The sequence below is a fragment of the Nipponia nippon genome, unplaced genomic scaffold (assembly GCF_047370975.1).
Source record: "Nipponia nippon isolate SJK-2023a ecotype South Korea unplaced genomic scaffold, ASM4737097v1 scaffold_12, whole genome shotgun sequence".
Taxonomy (NCBI): Eukaryota; Metazoa; Chordata; class Aves; order Pelecaniformes; family Threskiornithidae; genus Nipponia; species Nipponia nippon.
The window spans coordinates 14,865,412-14,889,408 of record NW_028262313.1 but is presented as its reverse complement, the minus strand read 5'-3'; the positions used below and the strand labels follow the sequence as shown (position 1 = coordinate 14,889,408).

The 23,997-nt window shown below is 43.9% G+C and overlaps 1 protein-coding gene across 6 annotated transcripts in view; it reads right to left on the bottom strand.

The window, feature by feature from the left end:
* Nucleotides 1–15,340, bottom strand: part of STK26 (serine/threonine kinase 26) — a 33,563-nt gene extending 18,223 nt beyond the window's left edge. For all 6 annotated transcript variants that reach the window (XR_015702683.1, XR_015702686.1, XR_015702682.1 and 3 more), the window contains exons 1-2: nucleotides 15,029–15,340; nucleotides 14,801–14,922 (exon numbers count right to left, since the gene is read on the bottom strand). Coding sequence is in view for 1 of the 6 variants with exons in the window: in XM_087748986.1 (XP_087605112.1) it covers nucleotides 14,801–14,842 (42 nt within the window). In the remaining 5 variants the exon portion in view is untranslated. The remainder of the gene's footprint in view (nucleotides 1–14,800; nucleotides 14,923–15,028) is intronic.
* Nucleotides 15,341–23,997: the final 8,657 nt, after the last annotated feature.

The following is a 23,997-nucleotide window of genomic DNA, read 5'->3' as shown; positions in this document are numbered from 1 at the left end:
GTTTTTAGGAGGCAAGACAGATGTATTAACAGAACAACCCATGCTTCACAGAACAACAGAATTAAATATATTGCTGCTGTCAGAACTGGGCAACTCACTGAACAAATCAATCTTTGAACAAGAAACATCTGCCCGAAAAAGCCCTCTGCTTCAATAGCAACATTTGAAAATATCGAAGAGATGCTTTGCTTTAGATCTTTCTCACACTCCAAAACTCAGAACCAGCAAAAGAAGTGACAATTTTGGCAAAAGCAGACATTCAACTCGAGGCACAGATTACCCTACATAACAAAATACCCAAGTATCAACATGAAACTCCAGAGAACATCTTTACACCAGTGTTCTTGCAAATGGATGTGAAAATCTTTACTAGGAAAAAAAACCACATTACTACTGTAACCTAGTCCAAAATGGACAATCTCATTTCCTTACTGGGTCCTTATTGTCGCTTCTTCCCTTCTACCAGAACCAGAATTTATTCCACAATATGCTGAGATGAATCAGGAAACAGATTTAGCTAAGAGTTAACCATATGATTTGTCAGGTTTATTTTCAGCTAAATCAGTTCACTGTTCATATATACCAAGCTGTCATTTGTGCTATCACAAGAGGAGGGAACATGAAGTCATATGGCAGATTCATGCTGATCTGTGGAGTTAAGATTTTTAGGTTTTGCAAATATACAAGACACACTGCTGTTCCTGAGCAGCACATTAAGGCAAGAAGAATAAGGAATTTCCTCTTTGTCTACAATGAGCTTGTTGCTACTCTGCTCTATTTAAAAACAAACAAACAAAGCAAACCAACAAAACCAACAAGCCATACAAAAACCCACACCACCTTCAGAGAGAGAATTAAGCAACAAATTTTGTATTTTCTTCTGTTGATAGATCCAGTGAAAGACTTAAAAGATGAAAAAATACATAATCAAAGCAAATGAAAAAAGACAGGGTGAGTACTACTTTGATCTGAAATCTGGGACAACTAATATTATTATACTGGGAAAGAAAAAGATTGTAGGCCTCAGGTGCTCATAAAGCTTTTAGTTGGACAAAAAAAACCAACAGTAAGTTTTCAAAGTGCCCAAAGATAGCAATATTGCCATACAGTACTGCATCAGCTCCTGCCATCTTTTCATTGTTAAGACTAAAAAAAAAAATAATAAAAAAAAAATTAAAAAAGAAAATCTGAATTTAAAATCTACTTTCAGATGTGTTTCAAAAAAAATATTGTAAGGACACGTGTGGCAAAAGCAGCAGCAACTACCACCCGGCCTTTCCCTGCTGCTAGAAAAGCTGCAGAATTGTCATTTAGCTGGCAACCTCATGTGTTCCCAAACTACAACATTAGTTGCAATAACGAATAATTAGCTGATAGTTCTCCATTTACAATAAACAGACACACACGCACACACCCCCCCTCCAAGAACCAATGGAGTTAAGAGAGAAGATTGGCAGAACTTTCCATTAACTCTAAAATATTCATCTCCAGAAAAACTAGCTTCATTTTGGGACTCGCTTGGAGCCTGGGATTCTGGGAATCATTCATGTTACCTAATAGCTATTGTTGACTTGAGATGAAACCTGTTAAACACTTCCAGACAGATAAAAGAAGAGCACTTTAATCACAGTTAATCCAACCCTTCACAAATGTCTGATGAACTCAAAGGGCAACACTTGGGTTTTGCTTGGGGAGAAACCTTAAGCAGAAAATTCCTCTGGGCTCCTTGGTGGAAATGCACATCACTCAATCCTATGCACCCACGTAATGGTCATCAACAAAACAAGCCAGGCCTCCAAACTCTCTCCCCCAAGCCACCTCAGGTGAATCAGAGCTTTAAAGGCTATTTTAACTCATTACGTGGGAGTGCTGGAGTATAGGGAGAGATGGGCCATGGCTGGACTTCCCGACACTGCAGAACTCCATGTACATCCTGGGAAGGAGAGGTGGAACAGAGGGGCATCAGAGGAGAACAAACTGTGCAGGACTACTAGAGGAAAAAGTCACATCTTTCTATTCTGAGAGAATCCTCTCGCAGCAAGCAAAGTCAGCTTTACAGCTTCTGTTACTCACCGAGGCTGACAAGGAACTGTAGGACACTCCAGGATAAGGGCAAATATTTCTGACCAATTATGGCTAATATTGAGATAATGTCCTTTGGAAAGGCTTCAAAGTTATAACACTACATAACGTAAAATATGGCCTCAGAATAAAGACTGCATTTTGAAACAGCTTTGCTTTTACCTTTCTTAATTTCCTTATCTTTCAGACTATTGTTCTACCGGAATGTTTTTCTACAACTAAAAAAAAAACCCAAAACACCAAAACTTTAAAAGACTACTTTTTAAACAAAGGTAAATTTATATAATGCACTACTGCCTATCCTCCTCCTCCTGGTATAGAAAAGGATAGAGATATATTTTATATAAATAAAAGTATGTATGTGTGTATGCACACCCCCAATAGATACCAGTTAATTTTTGCAGCACGGCTGCCAGCTAAGCTTCTAATATGGTAGAACTTAAGATTTCTAACACTATTAACACTCCTGAGCAAAACAGCCAAATGTTATTCCCTGTTCTTTCACAGATCTCTCATTGAACGGGAAGAAGGTTTAGAAGTTTTGAAAGTTGCCTACATGAATAATTGTTGTTTTTTGTTTTTTTAAATAAATACTGGTTTCTATGGGGAGTCATGTCTGTTGGGCAGCAGATGGTAACAATACAATAGACAGCGTACGGACTCCATCATCACCTCTCCGAAGGTAACACCCCTAAGTGGACAAATCAGGAAGAGAATCTGTTGCTCTTCCCCTCCCTAAGCCCGTTTCCACAGACAAAAGCAGCAACAAGTATGACAAGCACAGGCACATTCGCATGCCAACTTCAGTCTCGCCAGCATGAGCAACAGTACCAGCGCGAGCGTGACAATACAAGCCCTCTGCATAGCTTAGGAAGTCCACCATTTCACCAGTCCAGCACAACTATACAGCCTGCGCTCGTGTTAGGTAAAATCTCTCCTCCTCTTATCCAACCATGTGCCATTACTGTATGTGTTCATGCACATAGTGACAGGATCAGAGCATAATTTGGCTTGGAAGGGACCTCAGGAGGTCATCTAGTCCAATCGCCTGGTCAGAAGCCCCAAATAAAAACCACTATAGCGTAACTTTTGCCAGCATACCTGCAGTAGTTGCATCAAGTATTCTGCCAATACGGCTTATATAAGCATTTTCTTTTTATTCTGATAAAAATTGCAGCTACGCAGCAATGTCCTGGCTGCATTCTGCTACAAGACTGACCGGCTGACTCACCTTCCCACCCCTGACCCTTTCACGTACCTGTTCTCCAAATTCTGCGGTCTTCCTTTGAAACAAAGTTAAAGCACGCCAAATACCTAACTTCCACGGTTATACGGATATCTAATGACATACACCAAATTAGAAGAAACAATATCTATGTCAGACTGCTTCAGGATCTGTCAGCGCAGCACAGCCCTTTTACAGAAACAGGTCTTCTAAGAAGGTTCATTAATGAATTTCATTAAAGGGTACTGAGTACAACTGGATGAAAAAACAAAGCTTCGACGAATCTTGGCCAGAGACTGAGCTAATGCCTTGTATCTAACAAAATCAAAACCAGGATCCTCCAGGTCTCCCAAAGCAAGTAATTTAACATAGCCTTGTGAGATTTGTTCCAAGTAGTCTGTCAATGTGAGAACATAGATCCTGTTGTCTCAACAGTACTTCTAAAACCTGACCCAGAAATGCTGTTTTACTATCTGGATTTTCAAGCGTCTCCCAGGCTTTATTTGGAACAGAAGTTCCCTTAAAATTGGAGCAGTACTACAGGACAGCTCACCTACATTGGGAGACATTACTCAAACACACATTAGATAAAGAGGCAATAATCAGCTCAAAAGATTTTAGAAAAGATTGGTAAGACAAGACTAGAGTGTCTACTTGTATGTTTTTCAAGTATCTGCTACTATGGCACCCTAACATGTACTGGCATCTTTGGAAGCCATCAGAATTACCTCTGTGTTTAAAAGACCGCCATTTCAAGCAATTGCTCACTAAAATAAAAACCTGACCTTCACAGCCAGGGAGAAGTCAAAGGAAAACTACAAGGAAAAGAGCTATCTTACAGAAAGTTTGAGGAAAAGGTTATGTTATGGCAAAATACTTAAAACCAAATCAAAAACAACACACCATCAAAAAACCACCCCAGTAATTCATTTGTTGTGCAGCCTCACAGTTACATTAGCATTAAAATGCCAGATCAGAAAAGTATGCCAGCTTTGTTGCTGAAGCCAGCATGCACTGCACTATTTCTCTTAAGTCCCACCGTCTGCAGTGTCTGAATTATGGCTAACAATAAAATTAAATAGCAATTATGAGGCCTAGTTTATTATCTGTAAAATCTCCAAGATACCTTTTATTGTCTTAAGAAGGAATACCTTAAGTACCATGAGTAAAAAAGACACTTGAAAGTCAATAAAAGAAAAACAGATTAAAAGTTAAGACATTTAATCTAGTCTCATCATTTACCCGACTCTTAGAAAATACTGCATCTAGGTTAGGCACACTGAAATCATAGGTAATCAGTCCATTCATAGACATTTATCTATTCTCAGAAGTACCTCTAAGTTTTTCTTGTATTCAGACCTCCAAAAGAACTGAAATTAAGAAGGAATAAGATTGATAATCCTGATAGGCTATGGGACTTCTTAATGTCTTAATCAACAGATACGTTCATCTTAATTTTCTTTCCATACACTATCTGCATCTAGTTTCAGATATTATATATATACATTAATTATACACCATATTCTATTATAAAACAATATATATTCACATACATTATATATATTTCCATATTTTACCTGCAGAAGGAATGTTTTACTTCTTTACAATAAAGCCACCAGAAGTAGTGATAGATTTTAATTCCTGGAGCTCCTCCCTACCTCCCCCTGCCAATTTTATTTTGAAATCCTGTTACAATTAAAGTTACTCACACAAACAGTGCCACAGGCGCGTGTATATATATATATATATAAAAATTTAAATAGTTTGAAGTTAATGAAGACACAGGTGCAGATCCATTATTACTTATAAAGAATAAAAAAAAAAAAAGCACCTGCAGACATTCAAAACAAGGGTGGAACCTGTAGACATCTTTTTTCTCCATCTTGCACACACACTCTTGCTTCTCAGACTTTCGCATGTAACTAAGCTCTGATGCTACCCTGCAGTTCTGTTCAAGAATCAAACACCAGGATAGGAGATACTTCATTATATTTATTGGAACTGTATGATAGATACTGAAGAAAATTATTTTAACAACAAACCAATTTGATTTTGTAAGGTATCAAACTTTTACATTGTCAAGCTTTTCTACATGGTAGGTAGCAAAAACTAGATCTGAGCTTTGCTGTCCTGAAATGGGACCTGACCTCTGTTACACCTTTTATGAAACATGTCCCTTATCTGACAAGGCCAAGACTCATTGCCATCTTTAGTGAGAACCTGGAGAACTTCAATATACAACAAAAGCAAAAATAGGCAAGCAAAAAACCCATGTGGCTTTGTTTCCATCGAGTCAGCCATAAGGCGAGCTGCTTGAAAATTCATATGACTATCCAAACTTTAAAATCAGCATTCAAACCCACCCATTCTCAGATTTTTAAGGAATCACCTTCACCTTCAAACTGTCTCTGACCTGTGGCAGATGCAAGCTGTCAATCGTATGTTGTGCTGAAAATGGAAACCACTGAACTCACTTCCTCTATTCTTAGCCATTCTTTCACTTTGGTGACACAACATGAAGAAGCTTAAGAAACAGCATAAATAAGCAAAAAGAAAGAATAACAACACATCTCCCAAAGATTAGCTCTTTGACACAGGCAATTAAAAAAAGTTTACACCAATTATTTATGAGTATTCTGCATTGAGGAAAGGAAACACAAAGAGAAATTTCTCATGCCAGTGAGCTTCTCTGTAACTGAATATCCTTACATTTCAAACGGAGTCCCACTCAGCTTCCATTCTATGTAGCACTACCTTTTAACCACCTAGTATCTTTAAAAAAAAAAAAAAAAAGATCCTCAAACCACCGCATACAGCTGCATATCCTTCAGTCTGCTCACATCTCTGAGGAGCATGGCCTACCAAAAGAGCCAGGGGAGGGAGGGAGGGGGACACAAATTGTGTGGCTAGGTCTTTACTATGATTTGAAGAAGACATAGGTGACTGAGCACTCTATAGCTAGGAAGGATGGACATCCTTAGATGGAGACAGAAGTCAGTTCAAGAAATCAACAGGTTCTGGTATCCCGAAGTGTTCACACACCATTCTGCATTTATTAGAGTTCAACAAGCTGATCTTTCAAAACAAATATCATCTCCTTTGTTGAACAGCGCAGGACCAGCGACTGCTGAGCGGGTAACTAACCCACCTCAATGAACTAACTGTCCGCACACCTGAATTCGAAGTCAGAAGACAGAGGACTACTGCAATTTCTCATTGCTGAAGAACATTTGTCATCTCTCCATTTTATGAACCGCTTTGAAAAACCGAATCTGCAGGGAGATTACAAAAGCCACGTCTACTAGGAATATGGAAAAATAACCATTTATGGGCTGCAGCCTACTTTCAGCAGTGTGCCTTTCCTTTCAGCAAGCAGCCTGCTTATCAGTACACAATTTTTTTTATTTTTGCCACACCCATTTAAAGGAACAACTACATCAGAACTCTGCCAGCAATAAACTATATCATTATGGCATTTGGACCATTTTCCTAATATTTAGAGGTTCAGTATCTACAGCTAAAAGGCAACTGCTACATAAATTTTACAGGCCTCCTCACTGCTCTATCTTAGAAGCCATTTTAGCATTTTTTTCTGTGCAAGTTAGAACTCGATACACAGATTTTCCTCCTGTAAATAAGATTAAACTCGTACTATAATCCAGATAGAACAAAAATAACAACAAAATCCAGCTTTTTAACTTGCCAGTTCATAAACTAGAAAGCAGCAACAAGACCAAGTTTAACACACATGTAAATATCTTTGTTAAATCTCTCTACTGAAGTAGTCATTACTTATTTTCAGGCTAAACAAAATTAAAGCAAGGCAGAAAAACACTGGTTGAAAAAGGACGACTCCAAAACACAATGTGGGTTAAAGAGCAGGCCACAAGTTTATTTACCACAGATAACTCTCCAGGCATAATCACTGGCTGCAATGAACCCCGAGTGGGAACCCACAGTTAGAGGGTATCACACCATGCCTTCAGCTTTGGTAGGGAGCATTTTAAGAAAGGAACACAAACACACCAGTCTACTAGAATCCTCAATTTCTGTCCTCTCCCCAAGGCTAGACTACCACAAGCCTGAAAGCTGTACTCTCCTCTTGAATACTGGCCCTTGATCATATCAATCATACCGGACCTGAAGCTACAAGAAGCACACAATGAAAAACCAGAAATACAACTCCAAAAGGAGCTACAAAGAAACAAGAAGCCTACCCTGCCAGAACCAACCTGCCCGTTTCAGGAAACTCCTTTTTCAATTACTTTGCAGCCCATTCATAGCATGGCAAAGCATCTCATTACATAAAAGGCGAGGGGAAGGGGGAGGGGAGGAAGAGAAACACCCTGAAAAAAAATTCAGATTCTTCTTGCCAACTAGGCTGGAATAAAGCTGTGCAGGAATGTAAAAATGTTCTTGCTATGACCGGTTGCCAGATGACACCTTCTTAGGTGAGAGATCAACAGCAAGCTCATCTTGCTCTGCTCATAATTCTCTATACGCTTTTAATTGATTTACATCAGTAGAAATTCCATCTTTTTCATTCAGCGCTTTACATTTAGGCACTTTACAACACTTATGGTCGTTTCAAGCTGTACAGTGTTTTTATTATTCTGCATTCAGCTCCCAACACAGAAGCCTGCATTGAAATAAAACTTGACATCTAGCAAAGCATAGACACCCTCTGATCCCCCCCAGTCAACATTATTCAAATATTCAGAACATATAACAGTACCCAGTTGAGAAGAAAGCCTGCAAAAGATCAGGGAGCAGGGGGGAAATAGAAAAAAAAAAAAACACATTCTTCAAGACTGAACAGATGGTTCTTGACTTCTGGTTCATGAAAACAGTGAAGCCACCCTGGGCTCCTAGGCTCCCCCTTCCACACACAGCTCAAGTGTGAAACCTGCAGATAACTAACATTTCTCATTCCTTGTCCTCCTTCATCAACGCATATACAATTCATGCAGATCCAGGATAGGATAGATCACGCCACAAAGCTTTTCCAGATACGCTATCTCAATCAAGACCATTCAAGTACAGATTTTGGCAAGACAAACTTGGCTTCACACTTCTAAGAGTCAACTACACAGTTCTTCAAAGCCTTCTTCATAAAGAAAGATCTAAGCTGAAGCCATGCTCTTTCCCAAGCTATGGACATAATCAATATAGCCTACCTCTGCAGAACCACACACACAAGCTATCAGGAAGAATGAGACCGGTGAGCTACTGCTACCCTGTCAGTCCCTTTATTAATAGTTTCTCTGAGTGAGTTCTTTTTGCCAGACTTATTTGGCTGGCAATCCCTCTGGCAGAATGGATTTCAGTGAATATCACTAGATGGGCAGCCTTCCCATGAGATTTAAGTCTCTCCTTCAGAGCTAAGGAGTGTGCTCAGTGATCCTCATCAGCAGAACAGACTTGTTCCGGAACTGCTAGGAGTTTAAATGTAAAGAACAAATGACAGTTCTTTAAATAGAGTAAAAACTGGTGAGGCAGTATTAGGAAGCAATTTGATTTTCAATTATTCTAAGTTAGAACGAAATAGCAGGATTTGGAACAGTAGTTCCTGACATGATAGATACCTCACCAACTCTTTATTTCTGCAAAGACAACATACATGTAGCCACTAATTGCAGCATGTCAGAAAATTATTTGTTACAGAAGAACTTCAAAACCAGCTTTGTACTGTGCATCCCCAACCCCACCCCCCCAAACCCATCCCTGAACTCTTCAAGTGTCTGTCAATTATTAAACTCAGTCCCTAAGAATAAATGAAAGGCAAAACAATAGTCTCTTATCACTTTTCAGAGTTGGTGACTCTTTCTTAAATCTGAAGGTAATCACCAAAGAGCAAATGAGTGGTACTTTTACTAACAGTTTTAAAATTCATCTTTTCACTTTCAGAGACTGAAAACAATGAAAACTGAAGATAATATGCTTGCCTATCTTTACTGAGATGTTTCATGGGTCTCATAGGACAAATACTGCTGCAGAGACACATTCAGTCATATATACTCTTCATGGTGTGCCACAATGTTCCTATATATAAAGAAAAAAATCTTCCCTCAAAAGAAGCATCTAAAGAATTTTGTTTCATTTTTTTAACAACAAACTGCAATATATTACTGAGCTACTACTTGCTATATATTCTCTTTTTTGAGGAAAAGGAGAGAAGAAAAAGAAAGCTTTCATCAGGACTTTTAAAGCATGACAGTAAGGCACTGGAGTTCAAGAACAGCCACCGTGAATCTTTTTAATGTTTAAGTCAACAGAAAAAAAGACCACTACAGAACAAAGTAACAATTATATATTTTTAAAAGTCTGCTTTCAGATGTCATGTTTTTACCTTTTGGGGGAAATGATCCTCTGCCCAAAACCAAGAGCATATGATGGTACAGAACAGCAGAGAGATAAAGGTGAGACAAGTTGAGTTTGCTTTACGTGCTCTCTGCAGCTTCAGCAGATTCTGAATTCCAGGTCAGTTCACTTAACACATGTATAAAACTGTAAAATCTGCACAAAAAATACTAGTAAAAGACTGCTGTGGATTTTTTCTTCTAAGCCTGATAAAAGTGTCTGCTGAATTCCAGCTGATTATATACCTACTCAGCTCCCGTGTACCAAACACTTCCCAGAGCTCACTCTATCCTCCTCCTTTGATAACAGTAAGACTTGTACTGTCTTACTTACAAGTATGACTGAGCCCTACTTTTCTTTGTCATCAGAATAACTTAACACAACGCACAAGATGGAAGAACCAAGTTCAGCTAACAAAGCCTGAGCTGAGTTAGCAGCTACTATTAGGTATGATACAGCTTACGCATCAAGCACGACCAGGAAAAGAACAACTGCAGTGTTGAATTCCACAAATATTTTAATGCGTATCTGCTTCAAGTGGCAAAGAGGCATGTTCTCCACAGGTCTTAAAATACTATCTTCCTGCAGTCTGCTTGCACTGTGGCTCAAAGTACAAATCAAGGAACTGAAATTGGACAATGTATTCATCACCAAAACACTGGAGTCCATCCTAGATTAATCATAAGAAATCCCTGTTTTCTAGGCACTGTGGAAGTCTCCTGGCATCCTGCAAGTGCTAGACTGTCCAGTTTCCCTTAAGTAAGTCACGTATCTAAATAATAAAAGTTTAAAGCCTTTTCAAGCTCACTGTAGAAGCATCTGGATACAGCTCAGTTCCTAGGAGAGGAATAAATTAACAGATCCTTGAATGGATCTTTCTTCAAAGGTTAAAGTTCCTCTAATGCCCACCTTCTAAGCATTTAAGAATCTGCCAGTAACAGACTGCTTGCTCTTAACAGAAGTCGTATTCTTGTAACTACAATGCATAAGGTTTACTAGAAATCTGACAGGCTTCCAGACTAGCTTTAGGCACCACACAAAGAGTCCATTTCTACAGGTGCACTAATTTAAGAGAAAATGTATTTTTTCTTGGTCTATGAAAAAGACCACTTCCAACATTAAATGCTACCTCTCTTTTCATTTTTCTATGCCCGCCCAATAACTAGATGTTAACTGATCTGCCTCTGAGCATCCTGCAGGGAGAGCCTCTCCAGCTGCCAGGCTCAGGTTGTTCAGCGAGCAGCACCCTACCGTCAGTCTGTTAACTGGCAGCACAGAGAGCAGAGCTCACCTTTACATCCAAGTTTGCATTTAATCAAGCAATCCTTCCATTGTGAAGCAGAGTACACCGGCTGACAGGTCACATGCTTCTGGCTGCTCTGCTTTTAGAGGAAGTTAGGCTCTTTATTGCAAGATAGTCTGAATGCCAATAAAAACAGATGGAGATCAGGTCTGAACAACCTTTCTGGCTGCACTCAAGACTACTGCCATACAGGATCAGGAGATACCAACAAAGCCACGAGAAAGGAAGCAAAAAGTGTTTAGGTGAGCAGGATAGCAGAGATTGAGAGAAATAAAGCCCCAAACCAGGTTCCAAAGACACACATACTGAGAAGAAGAAACGCAAATGAGAAGAATCAACATTTTCATCAGTTCATGAATGAATATTTCACAGACTTAAGATTTTGCACAACAAATTAGAATAGGAAAAGGGAAAGTTTATACATAAAAACTCTACCATCTATAAAAAGGCTTTTATTACTTGAATGATGTTCCATTGCTGAAGTGTATAGACTAGCTTGGAAAATTAGGGTGTTGACAGAGAGCAAGATTTCCTCATTGTCCACCTCAGAAAGGTTAACTGTTGCTCATTTGTAAGCTTAGAAATAAGAGAGGCTGGAAAGTGTTAAGGTTTGGAGTACTGTATGAGATGCTGCCAATAAGGTAAGTTCATCAGAAATGCACCATTCTGAAATGACTGACACACTTTAAACTTTCTGATCACTTGAAATGAACATAACCCTCTGAACTATACTCCTGCCTGCTGGGCAAGAGAAAAGCAGTAGCGTAGGACTATTAATAAGCGGTCCAACGCCTTCACTCCAGCTGTTTTCAGTACAGGCCCTGGATTGGTAACAGACACAGGTAAGCTCTAACACCTCTCTTGCAAGCCATATCCAGAAACACTGTGTATGAGTTCAGCTGGATTCCTTGAAGATAGTGCCAGTGGACAAGGTTCTCACTGTGATATCTCAATAAGAAATAATTTGAATATTTTTATCCCACGGAACAAAGTTACAGTGACATTACTGAATAAAAACTCCAACCTGCCATTGAAACTCATTGCAAACTGTGCTTCATGTAACCAGGACACCTTAATTGTGTTCACATAGCTCCATCAACCTTTCCTTTTTCCCTCTCGTCTTAGATTCTGTGTAAAATGCCATAATTTGGGGTATCACGCTCAGCTTCAGAGCACTCATTTTATACATTCACTGAGTACTTTGATTTTATTGAATGGGCTTAGAAGTTTGGCAGCTGGTAAGTTAACATCATACAATTGGATCAAATGGAGCCTTTCCAAAGGAGTGAGGAAAATGAACGTGTTCAGGAAGTTGTTTGCACAGGCAAGAATTGTTAGGTATAAAATTTGGTTTTGTTAGGGACACGAGACAGGTTAAGCAGAACGCAACCACTACATAAACAAATGGTTCTGTAACTACTCATAAGGGCAACAGATAATACTACCTCTGCGTCTTCCATTGTTGCCAGGGCACTGAAAGTCAGACTCCGAGTTCACAAAAATAACTCTGTGACTTTCTGTAATTTTCCATGTTTGGATTTTTTTTTTAAAGGGAACCTGACTCTTCGTAAGATGAAAAATCTTAAACAGTCAAAAGAGCTTCTGTTATACTTTGGTGATAAACTGTCAAAGTCATCTTCTTGGAGTATGGGAATTACATAATAAATTACTTCTGGATTTTTGTTGATACTGTTTTTTGTATACTGAAATGGGACTGAAAGTGTATGATTACTATAAAACTGAAAACTTCAAACCTGTAACACATTCTCTGACAAATTCAGTTTCCAACTGTTATATTCAATAAACTGCTTCCCTCAACACAGGCTACAAAACAAGGGGTTTGACATTACAGGCACTTTCCCACAGTGATAGTTTTAACTTAACTATTAGATCTTCTTCCATTAGAGAAGAAACTGTTTATTCCTTCTTCAGTCGATCACCATGCATTTACTTTAACGCTGAACAGAAGCAGGGACGCTTTTATCATCACTTGGATGATCCTGACTGAAGAATTCAAATAGGTTAAAAAACAAAAGAAGCAACCCTTATGACTCTTCTAAAAGAAGCATGAGCAGAATAATTTTGCACCAAATTATATTTCTTTGTATTCTAAGACCTTCAGGACTTGTGTAATAGCCTTCATAAAAAAAAAAGTCACCAAGGGAAAAATACATTTTAATTCTCTGCAGGTGTACATATCTAACAGTTAAAAATTGCTTTAAACCTACAGATATATGTTACGGGGTCTGGGTTAAACTAACAACGATACTAGTGGAACTCAGGATGCTATTACATAAAGTTTATTGGTTTAACAATGGAAAACAGGACCTTAAAATATTTCAAGGTCCTTTTGTGATGACAGGGCAGCTAAGGAAAATAGGACAGCAATACATTAAGCAGATGGAAAAATGAGGAATTGATAAACTTGGATTTTGAAATAGACGTCTCCCAAATACAAACACACTAAATGTGACAGAGGATATAAATAGAGCAGCTCAGGCTAAAGCCTTGAAATCTCTATCAAACATTTCTTTAGCTTGCCATCGTTAAGGATGTACCAATACAACAGTAACCCTGACATATCAATGGAACAGGGAGGCTGAGGTGGTTTATGTCCTCTTCTATGAGCAGAAAGTCAGTGGCTGACAAAAATTTAACTGACTTCAGAAAGCCTGCAAGTTATTAGAAATCAGAAAGGTAAACCAAATCTTGGTATTGTAACAGACCTAAATTAATATGTAAATACTGTTTATACACCAATTCTACGCTTTCTGAAAGTGAAGAGGATATCTGAACAAGAGAAATTTTAACTTTCTGTTCCAAAACCTCCCTAACTCTTAACTGTACATCTCACACACACAGAGACGTATCATAAAGGCTTCTATGTTGTTTGAACTGAAAACCAGTATTACACAGGCATGACTATCCCACAAGTTAAGAGGAAGCTCAAAACACCGACTGGGCTGCCCGTGTCTGACACGCAAAAGTCAACACCGAGATGAGTTTGCCCCTCAGCTCCTTTACATTTGATAAAGATCTCTGACCAAAGTTGTGTTAGGCTGCCCAGTGGAGTAAAACAAAAAGTCAGAGGTATCCCACCTTTCCGATGAAAAATCAATTATATAGGAGCTTGTTTGTTATCTAAGCAGATACTGCGAACACACAGAAGCAGCACCAGGTGCCATTCCCAGCCGGAGCGCGGTGTAAGTGTCTGACAGATGCCGGCTTCACAGCAAGCCGGCCGCGGTGCTGCACCACCCCCGACCCGGCGTTTACCCCCTTCCCGTTAACCGCAAGGCGCTCGGGGCAGCTGTGCCCAGCGCAGGCTGGCGGGGAAGCCCTTGCCAGCGAGCCTGAGATGGCACTGACTGCACACCCACACACCCTGCGATTAACTTCATTTCGCCTTTAATCAGTTTTAGAAGCTCTTACGTGCTCCTGGATGCGGCGCGGCCAACCCCGAACAAAGGGGGAAGGGAGGGGAACCCTTCGCCTCCGAGGGGCTGGCTGCAGGTACGCGCCCCCCCCGGGCACGCCGAGGGAGCGGGGCCCCTCCAGGGCCTCCCGTTACCTCAGAGCACCCCCCTCCCTCCCTCCCTCGCTGGGCGAGGGCTCCGGGCCGCGCTCCTCCCTAGGCCGAGCGAGGCCTCTCGGCGGCCCCGCGGCGCCCAGGCCGCGCCGCCCGCCCCGCTTCGCCCACCCGCGGTCCCCCGGACCCGTCGCCCCAGCGGCGGCCTCCGCCCGGTGGGGCCGCAAGCGCCGCTTCCGGAGCCGCGGCCGAGCCCGGGCCCGTCGCCTCCATTTTGGGGCCGGCGCGGCGCGGAGCTCACCTGCATGCCGGGCACTTGCACCGCCACGGGCGAGTGGGCCATGGCGGGCTGCGGCGGCCGGGCGCCGCCCGCTGCTCCCCTCTCTCGGCCTCCCTGCTCCTGGGCGGCGGCGGCGGCGGGGCCTGGAAGGACAAAGCGGCGGGGAGGCGGCTTTAGCGCGGGCCGCGCTCCCTCCTTCCCTCCCCGCGGCCCGCCCTGCCCGGCAGCCCCCGCCCGCCGCCGGCTCACCTCGCGGCCGCGGTGGCTGGGGCCGAGCTGCGCGACGCGGGCGGCAAGGGGGTCCCTAGCGCCGCTCTCCCATGCCCGCCGGGCTCCTAGCAGCGGCCCTGCCGGCTGGCGCCGCTCGCCCTGCCCATGCCCCCCTCCCCGGTCCCGGTGCCGGCGCGGGGGCGGCTGCTCGGGGCCCCCCGGAGAGGCGTGCGGGGTGGCGGCGGCTGCGGGCACGGCCGGGGCTCAGAGCGCCATGTCGGGCTCCGGCAGGAGGCGGTGACTGCTGTGCGGCGGCGGCGGCGGCTTCTTCCGTCTCAGCTCCGGCCTCGCGGGGCGGAGCCGCCGCCGCCGCCGCCGCACGGGCCCCGGCGTCAGCTGCCCCCGCCTCCTCGGCCGCGCCGGGCGGGCAGGGACCGGGGACGGAGGGAGGGAGGGGCGGCGGCGGCGGCACCTCGGCTCCGGCGACCTGGCAGCGCCGGCCCGGGCCGGGCTCGGGGACGGGGCCGCCCGCGACGTTGCGCGGCGCCCTGGGCCCCTCGGGTACTGTCGCAGGGTCCCGTCCCCCCTCGGGCGCTGTCGCAGGGTCCCGTCCTCCCCCACACACCGTCACAGCGCCTGTACCCCCGGACACACGGCCTCAGCCCCTTGTACCCCCCAAACACCCCGCCACCGCCACGCCTGTCCCCCCTGGCTCCTGCGCCCATCGGTGCAGATAACCGAGGGGGTATTTCATGGGTTTTATTTGCTTTTGTGACACAAAGAGGTGGTGTTTTCTCATCTCGGGGGTGCTCCTGGCAGCCAGCCGTGGCAAAGGTAGCGTGGGCAAGCCCGATGGCGGTTCAGGTCCCAGCCTGGGGTGGCTGGTTTCCTTGCCTCCCCAGGAGGATGTCCCACCCAGCCCAGCTCTCCGCCAGCCCTGCCCCAGCTGCTGCGGAACCCTTGTGCCCCTCGCTGCTGCCTTCTTCCCCGGCGGGGTCGGCTGCCCGCCACGTTCTGCCGGGGCCTAAAGAGGAGAAAATAACTGGTTCGGGGTGACACTTTTCCCATTTGTACATGAGTCACCTAGTCGTGCATGTGATTCACATTCCTCTACATGGAAGTTTTGCCAGTTACTCAAGCAAAGCTAAAACCGACATCTTTTATGACACTGGTCTTCCCCTCACCCTTCTGAGCAAGAATATAGAAATCACATGGGCCTGTCGCAAATATTATCGTGGACTTCCCTCAAATGCACAGGTTTATGGGTCTAAAAGCCAAGAAAACATAAGGTAAGCTGGAGATGTTGGATTGCTGTCCGTACCGGAGCTACCCTGTTCAGACAGTGGGTCCCGTCAGAAAGGATGTGACGGAAAGCAGTCTCCCTCCCTTACGAGAAATATTGCACTGTGGCAAGGAACACAAAACACCTCTGTTTAAGGTAAGGTTGTGTTAAAACAGGCCAAAGCCAAGAATTTCAAAATTAGGCAGTCTTTCCATCCTTAACTCACTGTGGTTTGAACCAAAAAAACAAACTCACAGTGGTGTTAGTTAAGGACAGGCTCATGGCTCATGCTGGAATATTTTTTTTTCCAACTTGCCAATTCGTTAAGCCTTTAGCATTATTAAAATATTTACTTTCTTCTGCACCTTTTTAAAAAATAACATAGCTTTAAAAGGCTTCTATGTGATAGTTATACATCTAAGTTGCCTAGGAGCCTATAAGGAGTTCATTTTAATGGGTGGAATATTTAAGTTAAGTATTTTCTGTAAGTTTATACCATATACTTAAATGAAAAAATGTTTCTGATTAATAAACCTTTGGAAAGAAAGGGGGATTTCTGCTGACAAAAAGCTTTCTTAATTACGTACAGTGCTTCAATAAATAAATGAATGAACATGCACTCACGGAGCTTCTGAATCCTGCCCAGTTCATTCTGCTCAAACACACTTACATCACCTCCCCTCTTACCTTTTAATGATCTTCAGAACACCACGCCTGAAAAAATCCTGACAAATGAAATATGAGGATTTTTGTTTCACACTGCTAATGCATGACCATCCCTCTGCTCCTCCTCTGGCTCTGAGGCTCTGCTTTTCTTTTTCTATCCATTCGTTACCTTCATTTTTCTCCCCAGAATCCTGCTACCTGGTTATGTCAGTCTCGCCTGGGTTTTATACCCTCCCTCAGGTATTTCCTCCTGAAGGCACCTGTTTACTTTGTATCAGAGCAAGTACTATTTGCCAATCCACGCTTCCTGTTTTGGGGCCATATACTGAGATTTTTGGCCTTTTATGCATTTCTGACTTGCATGCAGCTTAATATAACATGAAAGGGACTGTAATAAATGTATTTAAAAGACTACAAGCAGGACAATTGCTATGCATGTGAGAAGGTGTTCTCCCCAGTAATTATACCTGTAGTTATCTCTCGACCATGGCAGATTGGCCAAGACAACTGCAGTGCCAACACAAAGCAAAATGCTCAGCAAAAAGGCAACGTTTGTTTATGCCATACTCGCTCAAAAAGCCCTGGGATGATACAGTGAGTGAAGCCAGGGAGGAAAATCTGTCAGGGTATCTTAAGTAATCAGCTGGTCACATAATGACTGAATCACCGAGCCAGGCTGTGAAGTGAGGTAGGCTGGCACCATAACATCTAAGAAAAGGGTTGTAATATTGTATGCCACTCTGTAATTAGCAAGTTCTAATTTGTGCATTAAGAAAGTCAGGTGGTCAGTTGCTGATATTGCCGTATGAAAGACCTTCCCTGCCCCCTCCCAGCCCGCCCTGTAAATACCTGTTGCTGCTGTTTTCCAAGAGTTAAAATGTGTCTATAATTCGCTTAGGACAGCTTGCAGGGCCTCACAGTAGCAATGTGGCCCAAGTCAGACGTTCTACTGTTTCCTGTGTTTAACTACTATTTTTGTGTTTCTTGTGTGAAAATATAATTATTTTTACATCAGAAGACTGCAGGGAGCTAGTAAAAACACTGGGCTCTTTGAGAGTGCTCGCACCATGTTAGGTGGTTTCGACCTACCACAAAAAGTGGTAGCAATTTCTCTCAAACTTCCAAAAGTAAATGAATAAAATGAAATTACTTACACTGCTAAATAGAAAAATACTGCAGCTTGTAGCTGTGGACTCCAGGAACTTCTCACAGTGATTTGCCGGGGTGAGGGAGGGAGCGGGGGTCTGATCTGTTTCCAGCAGAACTGATGCAAACTCACCATTAGGAAAGGCCCCATCAGACGCACACATCTGTCTAGGAAATACGATGCCCAGTTTCTGTGTGTCAGGGTGAATCTGGGTATTTGAAACCCTTTAGTGCCTTTGGAAAGTTCAGCTGGCCGGTGCAGCGCCAACCCGGGCTGCAGTGACGATCCCACGTGATGCATCCTCCTCACGCCTTGCTCTCAATACAAGCAGCACAGCTAGTGGGTCATCACATAAAAATGGAATACAGCATCCCAGACTGGTAAAATTCAATGCCTTTCATGTTTTTACATTTGAAACACTCTGCCAAAGATGTTGTGGAGGTTAGAAGTTGACTGGGATTGGGAAAAAAGGGCCGCATATTTATGTTATTAATGGGAACACCAGAGATGTAAAAGAAAGAATGAAAATGTTTTTGCAAGGATATAATTTCTCTGTTCTTCGACATAAATCAGGCTCTGATTCATGGGCATTAGGGAAATCACTTTGTCTTAGAGGCAAGTTATTCAGCAGCTGCAGAATTTCCAGCACTGCCACTAGAAACTGCTCATACTAACACGGGAGATAGATGTAGCTCTCTTCAATCCCATATTACAAGTTTGATATTTCTGTATCAAGTTAATAATTTAAAATTATAAAGCTTTGCAGCTGGACTAGAAACACCCATCTTCTGCCCACCTCTTTCCTTCCCACACCCTGTATCCATCCTCTTTGCCTCCCCTCATTCTCCAGCTCATGCAGCATCCAACCTTCCCTGTTGCCTCTGTGACCTGGCCTGGCTGTTTCCAGCCTCCTGCAGCCTGGGTGCACGCAGGTGAGTGCCGGGACATAAAGCAGAGGTTCCCCTTGTTCCCAGCACAGTGACAGCAGCCCCATGTCACCAGGAGAACTGGCTGGCTTCTCCAGCTCTGGGTTCCCCAGAGGAGTCAGCTCAGCCATTCTGCGGGACAGCAGGTGCAAGGAGCTCCTTCACCACAAATGGATTATTTAGAGAATTCCTCTGCCAAAGTCTGACAGTGTCAACTAAGTGTTCATAAATGGAGATTTTCACATAACGTAGCCAACTCGTACGTTTTTTCCAGGAGACAACAATGACACATCCTTGACACAAGGATGATGGCTTTACCACATTCCACGTCCTCCCTCAAAAGCAAGGGGGCAAAATGATATTTTTTAGCAAGGCAAAATGATACATCTTCCTGCAATCTTCTTCTTAGAAATGGCCGAACTATTTTTTAATTGACACTTCCCGTATTTTTAAGGAAAATAATCAGGCTGAGGGAAATGCCTAGGATGGAAAAGGCAGGTGAGGGATGCTGGTTCGCCATCTCCTTCAATGCAAGGACTAAGGATCATTAAATCAAACAAGCAGGTGGCAAGTTCAAAACAAACAGCAGTAGGCACTTCTTCACACAGGGTATAGTTAAGCTGGCGAACTCCTTGCTACAGGCCAGGAGTGACTGGACAATTTAATGGAAGAAAAAAAAACAACATTGGGAAATACTATTTATAAAACTAGCACCTCTGGTTGAGGAAGTACGTGAGCTGCAAATCCCTGCAGGCGAGTGCAAGCCTTGCCCCTGCTCACTCCGTTCTCATGCGCTTCCCTGAGCCCCTGCCACTGGCTCCAGCCAGAGAGGAGCTGCTGTGGTAGATGGGCTTTGTTCTGGCACAATCAGCCTGTTCCCACGTTGGAGTTTCAACCTGGAGGGTTAACGTTTGGCCAAACAGTACCCAGCTGAGATGGGAGGAACTCTCCTGCGATGGTAGGCAAATCTACTTGCTAACAGAACACGTAGACATGGTGCCCATGGTACTAGGTGAGTCTGTAGGAATGTTTCATTTCTTTCCTGGGAATTCTTCATTGACATAATCTTTAATTTTCCATAGCAGGAACAAAAATCAGTAAGTTGTCTTTATGCAAGTACTAAGCTAATAGTGAACGTGTATTGTACCAGTGTGGTGAATGGTGAGTCACTACGTGACTAAGGATTATGATAAACTGAAGGGACTGTTCACAAGTTCAAGGGCAACCTTTCCACCTTCGTCACAGAAAGTTCCTTGTACCAGTGAACTTTTATTTCCATATAGTATTTGGCTTAAAGAAGTCAGTCTTCTGTAGGATAGTCCTGTGCTTCCAAGATTGCAACATAAGTGAGAAGGGGTTAGTGTTGTGTTTCTGACCTCTTTTTTAGAAATATACTCTATTTACACTTCCATCTGTAAAATAAACCACACACACACACACATATTTATAGGTAATTATATCCAATTCAGGAGTTTAACACCACAGAACATTGGTCTTCTCAAATTAATGTTCGCATATATTCTCCTCCCTGCTTGCAAATATATTTTATTCTTTTAAATAACTCTTCCCTGCTCTAATTTCCCCCTTAGCAGGAAACCAAAATTTCAGCAAAGCTTGCGCTCTTGGAATACCAAAAATAGTTTGGCCACAACAGTAGAAGGGGTGAAGGAAGTGAGTGAGAGGCCCTGCCAGTGGGCAAACGAAATGCCAGCCCCATTAGCACAGCGTCTTTGCATAGCTGGTCCAACCATATTTTTTTTTTAGTAAAATACATACAGTATTTATAGAATTAAAAACATTTCTATATAAGGGAACAGCAACAGGAAGCTGGTTCTTGTGGAATTCCTATAGTAACAAAGCACCCGCTCCACAGGGGTGCGAGGAGGCTGATAGCCCCGGGCAGGGCTCAGGGCAGGGTGCTTGTGGGGGCAGGCTGCTCCTAGCACCCGCTTCTGTCAGCACCAAGAAATGGGTGGGGAGAAAGAAAGAGACAAGATGGGTTAAAGGGGAGAGAGAAAAGAGAAAAGAAAGAGAGAATTTTTAAAATATTCCAACAGGAAAACTAGGGAGAAAACAAAAGAAAAGGGGAAAGGGAAACAATAAATTCAGGAAGAAGTGGTATCTCTTCTCAGTAGTTCTCACCTGGAATTACTGTCCTAAAGAAAGGGATCTCCTTACCTTTTCTACCACATCTTCAGTGGTTTTTGTTGCCTGGCTTCTCATGCTCTGAAGAAGAGGATGGTCTCATCAGCTCAGCCCCCAGCCATGCTGGTCCACGTCTGCAGCAAGGCAGCGATGGTTTGATGAAGGCAACTGGGAGGAAACAGAAAACTGGAGTGCTCGGAGCACTAGCTGTGAGCAGGAGACTGCTTTTCCCCAGCCTTGCCAGGCTTTCAGCACTAAACGAAGCCACACAAACACATGTACGTGCACACACACACACATGCATGTGAATAGACACAAGCACGCACATGCACACCCATTTTCGGCCAGTCTCCCCAGAGCCTCAACCATCCCTCCTGAGAGGCCAGGGCCATCGGCTTGCTTTGTGCCGCTCTGCCACATGCCTCTCAGCCCCGTTCCCCTCCGTGCTGGCTGCAGTGACAACGCCTGCCTGTTGGGCCCTGACAGTACTTGGCTCCTGGGAAGAAGTATTCACACACGATGGCAGCTCGAGAGAAAAGTTGAAAAGGAATCAAAGCCATCTCTGTTGAAATAAACATCTGCTCTGCGTTCAGTATCGTGGCAACAGGGCTCACAAAATGCACGGGCAACCCTCCAAGGGCTCCTGGCACATCACAGCTATCAGTACCTGCTGAAAACAGGCTGGCGGAGCGGTCACGGCACGGTGGGGAGCACAGACGGGGACGCTCAGAAGAGAAAACTTTGGTCAAAGCTCGAAATAACTTTGTAGTTCCCTTGGAGGAATACAGCATAGAAATCCACCGCCCCTGCAGTGATGCTGGCAGATAGGAAGAGACGGCGGCACCGCGGTTCCTTCCACGCAGCTGGGGCGTGTGCTCATCACCCCAGCCCACAGACAGTTTCTTCCCAGTTGCCCCAATGCAGGCAGGGGAAGAAAGCAGTGGGATGCGGCTGTGGAAAAGCACTTGCCCCTGGAGCCCATGCAAGGAGAGATGTGTGTTTGGTGGCTCTCAGTTAACATGCAATTCCCTGAGGAGCGGTTGTCTTTGCCTACAGCTTCTGCAAGGCCAAATTGGGACATTAAATGCAAACCCCTCTGTTCCCTGTTTCTAGCTTTGCATTCCCATATCTCTGCAGTGGCAGCACTGTGACACAATGTTGAGCCAAGTTCGAGCAGTGAGCTCTAACCGTCAGGACGGTATTACTGTCACAGGCAGTGGACCCAAGCGCTGTACTTGTCGTGTATAGCCTTTGCTATTCATGACAATGCCTTAGGAGGGGGAGGACCACAGCTCGGATCAGGGAGACCCACCTGAGCCTCCAGCTGGAACTTAGTAACAATGGCAACAAGTCTTTGTAAGAAGTGAATTGGATGTGGTTGAGCCAGGAATCAATGTGAAGGGGCAGCCTGATAGTACCACTGTTACTGAGCTCCTTCTCAGAGCGGAAACCCACATGAAATGCAGGAATCTGATACCTTCCTGGGAGAGGGAACAGAGAGATATTTGTCTCCGGTCCAATTTCCCCAAATTCCTCCCAGAGCACTAAGTGACAAACACAGCCTTCACTGAGAGCTTCAAAAGGAAATTGCTGTTTGCATAAAAGACATACGAAGTTGAGTTGGTTGTTAAAAGGGAACTTGAGCAAGAGGAGAGAATGGAACAAATCTCTTGGAAAAATGTCCAAAAGCCACTGGATTGTGGGAAATGAGGCTCAACATCTGTGTCCCAGTTGGGCTGTCGCCCGACAAGAACAGTAAGTGCCTGGCTTTGGGTGCACTGCTAGACATCACAGATGGTGGCTCCTGTGTAGAGAAAACCAGAAGATGCTCAAGACTTCAGAAAGGACAGTAAGAGGGACAGGGAAGGCACTGAGAAGCTGAGCTGAGGACAGTTTAGAGTTTTGCTAGTTTTACAGCAAGACAGAGTAAAAGGATAACAGAAGTGAAAAGGAAACACAGTGCTACCAGAAAATCCTGCTAGGTTTTTATCTCCGTTTGAATATGTAAGTGGGGTGATCTGGAAAATTTCCTCCCTTCACAATTCTTGTTTCCAAGAAATGAACCCTCAAGCAATGCTGCAAACCAACCCAGCTGCCAGCCTGGGCTGCAGCTTGCTGGGGGACAAATGGGGTGACGACAGGGTTGACAATTCTGAGTCCCAGTTCTGCAATCAGACTGGTACAGGCAGAGCCTGGTAGGTAAAATATAGCTCCATGCAAGGGCCAGCGTCTCTCTGGGTGAATGAGTGAGGCCAAGGCACCAGCGTGGTGAGCTGTGTGGGTCTGAGTGGGTTCAGTGACAGAGGCTGCAGCAAGGAAGGGAAATTTCCAGTACAACCCTGTGCGTACGGAGCCATTTTTCTGCCAACTAGGAGCAATCAAAGAGCAGATGACTCATAAGTACACAACTCTCCTGGCTGCTTTGGGAGCTCTCCTCTATCTGGTCTAACTGCTACATACACTTATCCCTTGTGCTGACGAGGAAGTCAGACATAAATATGTGGATCAGGGCCAGCGAGGCTACTGGTGAGACTGTAAATGCCATGACGGTGACAGTGTGACCCATGTGCTAGAAGGCTGCATCTATAAAACACACAGTGGTTTGTGCATCCTTCGTGTGTGCTAGTGCTTGACCACCTTTGCATCCAGGAAAGTGGGCGTATTTTTTGGTAAAACATAAATAAGGGTGAGGCCTAGTTAAGTACCACCTTCTACCAGCAGATGTTGAACTGCACACTCAGTCCAGGAAACTGCCACTACAAAGGTTAAAGGACCGGGAGGATATGAGTGAGAGAGGGAAGGAGGGAAGAGGAAACATCGCAGACTATTACCATTCACTGCT